The sequence below is a fragment of the Mya arenaria genome, chromosome 10, assembly GCF_026914265.1.
Source record: "Mya arenaria isolate MELC-2E11 chromosome 10, ASM2691426v1".
NCBI lineage: Eukaryota > Metazoa > Mollusca > Bivalvia > Myida > Myidae > Mya > Mya arenaria.
The window spans coordinates 71,592,720-71,603,721 of NC_069131.1; the positions used below are offsets into that span (position 1 = coordinate 71,592,720).

At 39.9% G+C, this 11,002-nt stretch overlaps 1 protein-coding gene across 1 annotated transcript; it reads left to right on the top strand.

The window, feature by feature from the left end:
* Nucleotides 1-486: 486 nt before the first annotated feature.
* Nucleotides 487-1,227, top strand: LOC128204998 (uncharacterized). Its single transcript, XM_052906394.1, has one exon. It carries the CDS (start codon nucleotides 487-489, stop codon nucleotides 1,225-1,227), a length of 741 nt encoding a protein of 246 aa, XP_052762354.1.
* The last annotated feature ends 9,775 nt before the right edge of the window (nucleotides 1,228-11,002 follow it).

Sequence of the window (11,002 nt, forward strand, 5' to 3'; positions counted from 1 at the left end):
TTTCATAAGGATTCCTAGAAGACCTCCATATCCACAGCGTAGAGACCCGTTTCATACGAATTCCTGGAAACCTCCATACCCACAGTGAAGAGGCCCGTTACATAACACGTGATATGGAGCTGAACGGACGTGTTTTTGAGCGCGGATAAATTTTGTGGATTTTTTAGGTCTAATTCATTATCTAACACCTGGATTTAAACAAAATACCATTGAGCATGTTACTATTGTGCATATGGATGTATTGTGTGTTTTTAAATCATGACTAAAAAGAGGAAAGATAGAAATTTTAGTGGAAATAATTCAAACAAAAGCAAATCATCAAAACCGAGAGGCCCGTCCGAGGAACATGAAAATAGTTTTTCAGTGAGTGAAGTATTGGGAAGGGCTAGTGCTGTACTATTTCAAGATTCTAACGAATCTGCATACGACGATACAACTGAAGTTTTTGCTACATCTACAAAAATCGAATCTGATAGTTCATTCAAAATGGCGGAAGGCGGCCGTGAGCCGACTAACAATGACCTACTGGACTGTATGAAGAAAATGGGTGAGAAGCTTTGTGTAATGGAAAAGAAACTCAATTCAATCGAGGCCCTCGAGCGCAAGGTAACAGACTTTGAGAAAGATTTACGTAAATTGTGGATTGCTCTAGAGGACCGTGTTGAACGTACCGACGATCGGGTTAATAAACTTGAGGACAAGGTGGAATCGGCGGATGTTGATGCAAGTGTGATGGCTGAGAGGGTGACTATGCTAGAAAGACAGCGGGAGGAGCTACGGGATGACATAGCGTACCTCAAATCTCAGTCAATGAGGAACAATTTAGTTTTCACTAACATCCCTGAAGACAACGCGACTGGAAGCGAACCTGCCGATGTCACCGAAGCAAAGCTACGGAACCATCTTCATGAGACGCTCAAAATCGCAAAGGAGACGGCCAACGCTATGCGCTTTGAGCGCGTGCATCGTTCCCCGGGGCAACCAGTGGTTGGCAAGATCCGTAATATTGTGGCAAAGTTCACTTTTTTCAAGGACAGAGAGGTCGTGCGACGTCAGTGGAAACACCTGGCAGGAACGGGCTGCCAAATGTTTGAACAATTCCCTCCGGAAGTGCTCGACAAGCGGCGCCGACTCGTCCCGAAGATGAAGGAAGCCCGGAAGGACGGTCATCGCTCGTGGATCGTGTATAACACGTTGTACGTGGACGGGAAGCCAGTGAAGCTGTAGGGACACGAGGAAGGTGAACTTCGAATTTTGTCGTGGAACGTTCACGGACTATCCCGACAGAAGAAGGAAAGTTCTGGATTTGTTAATATTTTAGAACAATATGATATTTGTTTTTTATATGAATCTTGGTGTGATTCCGATAGTAAGATCGATTTAAATGGTTTTAAATCACCTAATTTATATCGCAAATTTCAAAATAGATATGCTAAACGTAATAGTGGGGGATTGGTTTTGTATTATAGGGATTATCTAAGTGAAGGAATTGAAATTATTAAGAATCATTATGATACGATTTTATGGCTAAAATTAGATCATGCTTTTTTTAACACCGCTGCAGATATTTATTTATGCGGAGCTTACATTTGGGGAGAAGATTCACCTATATATAATGTAGTCAATGTTGATTTATTTGACATATTAGAAAATGATATATCTTTATATGATGATAAGGGCTGTGTTTTTGTTTGTGGTGACCTTAATAGTAGAGTTGGTAATAAAAAGGATTATGTTATACATGATAAGTTTAATTGCTGTATTGACAGCCAAGATGACAATTTTGATTATACTCCAGATAGGGCCTCCATCGACAGGTCAAGTAATAGTCACGGAACAAAGTTGTTAGATATATGTAAGGGGTCAAGCCTTCGCATTGCTAACGGTCGTTTAGGTAATACAGATCAGTACACTTTTTTGTCTCATAACGGCTGTTCTGTGATTGACTATTTATTAACAAGTGAGCGTAATTTTACTAAGATAAATCAGTTTACTATCGAATCATTTAATGAATGGAGTGATCATGCCCCTTTAAATATTTCATTGTTATGCAACAATAAGATACCTGACGCCGAATTTCATTCAGAGATTAAATATAAATGGAATGTATCATTTCGGGAACAATTTCGTTCAGGGATTATAGCAAAATTGCCAGTGTTTAATAATATTGTTAGTAATGAAGATTGCTCGCACAGGGAGTCGGCGAATACTATGTTAACTATGTTTACAAATACAATACGAGATGTAGCCGACCCATTGTTTGCTAAAGACTGTTGTTATAAGGATAATGTATTTTTTGACAATTGTACAGTTAATGATAAAAATTGGTTTGATCAAGAATGTTCAAATGCCCGAAGCTTGTATTTAGAGGCACTTCGAACTTTTAATAATTGCAAATCTGATGAAAACCGACTGATACTTTGTGACCTTAAATCGATTTACAAAGCAATTATAAAAAGAAAGAAAAATGTTGATTATAGAAAAAGAATGAATGACATCGAAAATCTGAGAAAATGTAAACCTAGAGATTTTTGGAAGCATTTTAAAACAAAAAGTTCCAACAAATCCAATAAAATTCCTCTTGACTAATTCCATAAATACTTTGAAAATATAAGTAACAATGATTTTGGTAATCATAACTTAGAAGCGGAGGATTTTAATGAACAATTTGATTTTAATCAACCAAATGCAGTTTTCCCAGAACTTGATGAAACTATTTCTGTTGAAGAAATTAAAGTTGCTGTTAAATCATTGAAAAGATGTAAAGCATTTGGGAATGACTTTTTACTAAATGAATACTTTATTGAAACCGTAGACATTTTATCATCGCATATTTGTGACCTGTTTAACAATATATTAGATTCGGGGTTTTTCCCAGAGCAATGGACGGAAGGTATTATTATCCCCCTGCACAAAAAAGGTTCTGAATCGGATGTTAATAACTATAGGGGAATAACATTAGTTAGTTGTTTATCAAAAATATTTACTTCTGTCATTAATAAACGTATAGATAAATTATGTGACGATCATAACATTATTTCGGATGCTCAATTCGGATTTCGAAAAGGGCGATCTACAACGGATGCCATTTTTATACTTTATTCATTAATTCAGAATTATTTGTTTGAAAAAAAAAGATTATACGTTATTTTTGTCGATATGATGAAGTGTTTTGATACTATTTATAGAAATGCACTATGGTTAAAGATGTACAAATGTGGAATACAAGGGAAAATACTTAGAATTGTTCGCGACATGTACAAAAAAGTCAAATCTTGTGTAAAATCAATGTCTTCATATTCTGATTTCTTTTCTTACGCTGTTGGCTTACGCCAAGGAGAAGTTATGTCTCCTTTATTATTTTCTTTATTTGTAGATGATCTAGAGTTGTATTTACAGAATGATGTTAACTCTGGTCTGCACTTAGATGATATTATTTTAATATTGTTATTATTTGCTGATGACATGGCCATTGTAGGCAAATCTCCTGAAGATATTCAAATTCAATTAAATAATTTATCAAGTTATTGTAATGCATGGGGATTAAAGGTAAATACTGATAAAACAAAAATTATGGTTTTTCGAAAAAGAGGCGGGCTTTTGCCTAACGAACGATGGACTTATAATGGTCAGGATATACAAGTGGTTAACGATTTTAATTATTTAGGTGTTGTATTTAATTATACTGGTAATTTTAGTTTGAACCAAGAACATTTGATTGGAAAAGCCCTAAAGGCAATGAATGTTTTATTTCATAAGTGTAATGATTTTGATTTTAAACCCAAGATTATGTGTCAACTTTTTGACGCCTTTGTTGGTTCCATATTAAATTACTCAGCAGAGGTCTGGGGATTTACTAAATCTAAAGAAATAGAGAGAATTCACTTAAAATTTTGTAAAAGACTATTGAGATTTAGAACTAATACTTGCAATGCGTGTGTTTATGGGGAATTAGGCAGATATCCTTTGTATTTGCATAGATACATTCATATGTTAAAATATTGGTTCAAGATTGTTACCACTGACAATATTATTATCAAAACAGTATATAACCGAGCTGTGTACTATTGCACTAAAGGTTGTCGCAATTGGGTTTATAATGTTAAAAAAATGTTAAATGATTTTGGCTTTAGCCACGTCTTTGATAATGTTCTAAATATTGATGTAGCTGTGTTTATTGAATCTTTCAAGTGTAGATTATACGATACTTTCAAACAAGATTGGTTCAGAACAGTTGAAAATAGTAGCGTATTGGATATATATAGAACAGTTAAATCATGTTTTGCATATGAAACTTACTTAGATATTTTACCAGGAAATTTAAGATTTTACTTTAGTCGATTACGTCTATCTGTTCATCCGCTTCGTATTCAAACTGGTAGATATGCCAGAAATAACATACCTAGAGCTGAAAGATATTGTCAATGCTGTAATTCTTTGGATATCGAAGATGAATTTCACTTTATATGCATCTGTTCTCATTTTGATGCTCTTAGAAGAAAATATTTAAAGAAATACTATTTTGTAAAGCCGTCAGTATTTAAATATATCCAGTTAATAAATTCAACTAACAGAACGGAACTTATAAAACTTTGTATCTTTGTTAAAGAATCTCTTAAAATAAGATCAAACTTACTAAATGTCAATACTTAATTTCATTTATAAACCATGTTCACCTTCTCATTTATTATTTATTGTCTTTTTTCTTTTTTCTTTTTTTCTACATATTTGTTTGTTATAATGTGTATTTATTATTGTTTATTATCATTGCCCATACACGTTGACAAATTGTATTATAATATGTATGTGTTGTGACGATGTACTATGTGCAAGTCAATAAACTGTCTGTCTGTCTGTCTGTCATAACGCTTCTTAGAAGAGCTCCATACCCACACCGTAGAGGCCCATTTCATAAGGATTCATAGAAGAGCTCCATAGTCACAGTGTAGAGGCCTGTATCATGAGGATTCCTAGAAGAGCTCCATACCCACAGTGTAGAGGCCTGTTTCATTAGGATTCCTAGAAGAGCTCCATACCCACAGTGTAGAGGCCTGTTTCATAAGGATTCCTAGAAGAGCTCCATACCCACAGTATAGAGGCCTGTTTCATAAGGATTCATAGAAGAGCCCCATACCCACACCGTAGAGACCCGTTTCATACGGATTCCTGGAAACCTCCATACCCACAGCGTAGAGCCCGTTTCATAAGAATGCATAGAAGAGCTCCATACCCATAGTGTAGAGGCCTGTTTCTTAAGGATTCCTAGAAGAACTCCATACCCATAGTGTAGAGGCCTGTTTGATGAGGCTTCCGAGAAGAGCTCCATACCCACAGTGTAGAGGCCTGTTTCATGAGGCTTCCTAGAAGAGCTCCATACTCACAGTGTACAGGCCTGATTCACTTGGATTCCTAGAAGAGCCTCATACCCATCGTGTGGTGACCAATTTCATAAGGCTTCCTAGAAAAGCTCCATACTCACAGTGTAGAGGCCCATTTCATAAGGATTCCTAGAAGATCACCATACCCACAGTGTGGTGACCCGTTTTATATGCTTCCTAGAAGAGCTCCATACTCACAGTGTAGAGGCCCATTTCATAAGGATTCCTAGAAGAGCTCCATACCCACAGTGTAGGGACCTGTTTCATAAGGCTTCCTAGAAGAGCTCCATACCCACAGTGTAGAGGCCTATTTCATGATGATTCGAAGAAGACCTCCATACCCAAAGTGTAGGGGCCTGTTTCATAAAGATTCCTAGAAGAGCTCCATACTCACAGTGTAGGGGCCTGTTTCATAGGCTTCCTAGAAGGGCTCTATACTCACAGTGTAGAGGCCCATTTCATAAGGATTCCTAGAAGAGCTCCATACCCACTATGTGGTGATACGTTTTATAAGGCTTCCTAGAAGAGCTCCATATTCCCTGTGTAGAGGCCCATTTTATAAGGATTCCTAGAAGAGCTCCATACCCACAGCGCAAAGGCCTGTTTCATACGGATTGCAAGAAGAGCTCCATACCCACAGCGTAGTGGCCCGTTTCATATGGATTCCTGGAAACATCCACACCTACAGTGAAGATGCCCGTTTCAATAGGATTCCTAAAAGAGCTCCATACCCATAGTGTAGGGACCTGTTTCATAAGGCTTCCTAGAAGAGCTCCATACCCACAGTGTAGAGGCCTATTTCATGATAATTCAAAGAAGACCTCCATACCCAAAGTGTAGGGGCCTGTTTCATAAGGCTTCCTAGAAGGGCTCAATACTCACCGTGTAGATGCCCGTTTCATAAGAATTCCCAGAAGAGCTCCATACTCACAGTGTAAAGGCCTGCTTCATTTGGATTCCTAGAAGAGCTCCATACTCACAGTGTATGGGCCTGTTTCATTTGGATTCCTAAGAGAGCTCCATACTCACAGTGTAGAGGCCTGTTTCATTTGGATTCCTAGGAGAGCTCTATACTCACAGTGTAGAGGCCTGTTTCATTTGGATTCCTAGGAGAGCTCCATACTCACAGTGTAAAGGCCTGCTTCATTTGGATTCCTAGGAGAGCTCCAAACTCACTGTGTAGGGGCCTGTTTCATTTGGATTCCTAGAAGAGCTCCAAACTCACAGTGCAAATTCCTGTTTCATTTGGATTCCTAGAAGTGCTCCATACTCACAGTGTAGAGGCCTGTTTCATTTGGATTCCTAGGAGAGGTCCTTACTCACAGTACAAAGGCCTGTTTCATTTGGATTCCTAGAAGAGCTATATATCCACAATGTAGAGGCCTGTTTCATAAGGCTTCCTATAAGAGCTCCATACTCACAGTGTATGGGCCTGTTTCATTTGGATTCATAGGAGAGCTCCATACTCACAGTGTAGGTGCCTGTTTCATGAGGCTTCAAAGAAGAGCTCCAAACTCACAGTGTAGAGGCCTGTTTCATTTGGATTCCTAGAAGTGCTCCATACTCACAGTGTAGAGGCCTGTTTCATTTGGATTCCTAGGAGAGCTCCATACTCACAATGTAGAGGCCTGTTTCATTTGGATTCCTAGAAGTGCTCCATACTCACAGTGTAGGGGCCTGTTTCATTTGGATTCCTAGAAGAGCTCCATACTCATTGTGTAGGGGCCTGTTTCATTTGGATTCCTACTAGAGTTCCATACTCACAGTGTAGAGGCCTGTTTCATGAGGCTTCCTAGAATAGCTCCATACTCACAGTGTAGAGGCCTGTTTCATGAGGCTTCCTAGAAGAGCTCCAAACTCACAGTGTAGGGGCCTGTTTCATTTGGATTCCTAGAAGTGCTCCATACTCACAGTGCAAAGGCCTGTTTCATTTGGATTCATAGAAGAGCTCCATACTCACAGTGTAGTGGCCTGTTTCATTTGGATTCCTAGAAGTGCTCCATACTCACAGTGTAGAGGCCTGTTTCATGAGGCTTCCTAAAAGTGCTCCATACTCACAGTGTAAAGGCTTGTTTCATTTGGATTCCTAGGAGAGCTACATACTCATTGTGTAGGGGCCTGTTTCATTTGGATTCCTACTAGAGTTCCATACTCACAGTGTAGAGGCCTGTTTCATGAGGCTTCCTAGAAGAGCTCCATACTCACAGTGTAGAGGCCTGTTTCATGAGGCTTCCTAGAAGAGCTCCAAACTCACAGTGTAGGGGCCTGTTTCATTTGGATTCCTAGAAGTGCTCCATACTCACAGTGCAAAGGCCTGTTTCATTTGGATTCATAGAAGAGCTCCATACTCACAGTGTAGTGGCCTGTTGCATTTTGATGCCTACTAGAGCTCCATACTCACAGTGTAGAGGCCTGTTTCATGAGGCTTCCTAAAAGTGCTCCATACTCACAGTGTAAAGGCTTGTTTCATTTGGATTCCTAGGAGAGCTACATACTCACAGTGTAGAGGCCTGTTTCATTTGGATTCCTAGGAGAGCTCCATACTCTCAGTGTAGGTGCCTGTTTCATGAGACTTCACGGAAGAGCTCCATACTCACAATTTAGAGGTCTGTTTCATTTGGATTCCTAGGAGAGCTCCATACTCACAGTGTAGAGGCCTGTTTCATGAGGCTTTCTCACAATGTAGAGGCCTGTTTCATTTGGATTCCTAGGAGAGCTCCATACTCACAGTGTACAGGCCTGTTTCATGAGGCTTTCTAAAAGAGCTCCATACTCACAGTGTAGAGTTCTGTTTCAGGAGGCTTCCTAAAAGAGCTCCATACCCACGGTGTAGAGGCCCGTTTCATACGAAATCCTAGAGGAGCTCCATACCCACAGTGTAGAGGCCTGTTTCTTAAGGATTCCTAGAAGAGCTCCATACCCACAGTGTAGAGGCCTGTTTCATTAGGATTCCTAGAAGAGCTCCATACCCACAGTGTAGAGGCCCGTTTCATAAGGATTCCTAGAAGAGCTCCATACCCACAGTGTAGAGGCCCGTTTCTTAAGGATTCCTAGAAGAGCTCCATACACACAGTGTAGAGGTCCGTTTCATAAGGATTCCTAGAAGATATCCATACTCACATAAGCATTCCTAGAAGAGTTCCATATCCACAATGCAAAGGCCCGTTTCATAAGGATTCCTAGAAGAGCTCCATACCCACAGTGTAGAGGCCCGTTTCATAAGGATTCCTAGAAGAGCTCCATACCCACAGTGTAGAGGCCCGTTTCATAAGGATTCCTAGAAGAGCTCCATACCCACAGTGTAGAGGCCCGTTTCATAAGGATTCCTAAAGAGCTCCATACCCACAGTGCAAAGGCCTGTTTCATAAGGATTCCTAGAAGAGCTCCATACCCACAGTGTAGAGACCCGTTTCACAACGATTCCTAGAAGACCTTCATACCCACAGTGTAGAAACCCGTTTCATACGGATTCCAAGAAGAACTCAATACCCACAGTGTAGAGGCCCATTTTATAAGGCTTCCTAGAAGAGCGCCATATTCACAGTTTAGAGACCCGTTTCATACGGATTCCTAGAAGAGCTCCATACCCATAGTGCAAAAGGCCGTTTCATACGGATTCCTATGGATTCCTGGAAGACCTCTATACCCACAGTGAAGAGGCCTGTTTCATAAGGATTTCTAGAAGAGCCTCATACCCACATTGTAGATGCCCGTTCCATAAGGATTCCTAAAAGTGCTCCATACCCACAGTACACAGGCCCATTCATAAAGATTCCTTGAAGAACTCCATATCCACAGTGCAATGGCCCGTTTCATAATATTTCTTAAAGTTGCTCCATACCCACAGTGAAGAGGCCCGTTTCATAAGGATTCCTTGAAGAGCTCCCTACCAACAGGTCCATTCATTAGGATTCTTAGAAGAGCTCCATACCCACAGTACAAAGGCCCGTTTCATAAGGATTCTTAGAAGAGCTCCATATCCGCAGTGCAAAGGCCCGTTTCTTAGGGATTCCATAGAAGAGCTCCATACCCACAGTACAGAGGCCCGTTTCATAAGGAGTCCTAGAAGAGCTCAATACTCACAGTGCAGAAGCCCGTGTCATAAGGATTCATAGAAAAGCCCCATACCCACAGTGTGGAGGCTCGTATAATAAGGATTTCTAGAAGAGCTCCATACCCACAGTACAGAGGCCCGTTTCATAAGGATTCATAAAAGAGCTCCATACCCACAGTACAGAGGCCCGTTTCATAAGGATTCCTAGAAGAACTCCATACCCATACTGTAGAGGCCTGTTTCATAAGGATTCCTAGAAGAGCTCCATACCCACAGTACAAAGCCCAGTTTCATAAGGATCCCTAGAAGACCTCCATACCCACAGTGCAAAGGGCCGTTTTATAAGAGATTAGTTATGCACCCACAGTACAAAGGAACGTTTCATAAGGATTCCTAGAAGAGCTTCATAGTACAAACCGCATCAATTGTTCAGTGTAGGAGCGTTCGCTTCGGGTGCTGAAAGTTGGGGGTTCAAACCCCAGACGCTTCAAACCGAAAGACGTTTAAAATAGTGTAGCAGTAGTTCCCTTGCCTAGCGCTCGGCAATTAAAGGGTAATTAGTACTGGGAAAATGATGTACTCAGTACTTGTGCGACCCAGTAAAGTTTTATCCAGTGTATCGGTGCTTTACATCAAGCACGTTATAGAGGTCGCAAAAACTAGGATATCGCGACGGATCACTTCCCAGATGACATTCTTTTGAAAGGGAATATTTAACAGATTAAAAAAAAGGAAATAAAATATTAGAAGTAAAAAAAAACTTAATTATATCAAACATATTGGTTGAAGTGTCATGGCAACTGGCGTAGCAAATCTAACAACTCTGGCTTCCATACACGGATAAATGATTATTTGATACCAGCTTTTTGAGGTTGTAACAAAACTTCCCTCTTGTGTATCGGATACTCCTTCATTTCCTCCGGACCTTGCGTTACAAGAAAACATTCAAGAAAACATTCAACGTTTTTGCAAGTCTGCGTCCTTAGAAATGACAAATCTGGGTTCCTGTGTACCACTCGCTTAAGTCATGGCTACTATGTACAAAGCCGATATCGGAGCTCTTCTGCCATGTTCGTTCCTCGTATGGCGGAGATTGCTGAGGTGTTCCGTTTGACAAATCCCCTGAATACCGCGCGTCACAAATGTTGGTTTCTGCTTCATTAATGCAGGCGAGTGCAAGTGGCCAAGACGTTATTACTAAGTTAATAGTATTTCATATCTAAATTAAATATATATTGACTGGAAGTGGCCTTTAATGTACTTAGAGGGTTTAATAATTCTGCCTTCTTGCGACAATATCAGACAGAAATGGTGAATGCAGTAAGAACTATTTGTAAAAAAAGCAGAGCGCGTTTAAACGCTCATTAAGTTGTTTCATTCCTTGAAAAATGCAGGTGTATTAAACAAGTGAAGAAAACGATCTTGGAGACTCGTATATATATATAATAATATATGTATCTATATAGCTCTGCCTAATACTGTCGTCTATGGTAGCGACCTATTCCTCTTTGTCGCTATTGATTTGTACGAAGTCGCGAACATAAAACCACTTATATGTATTAGAAATTCC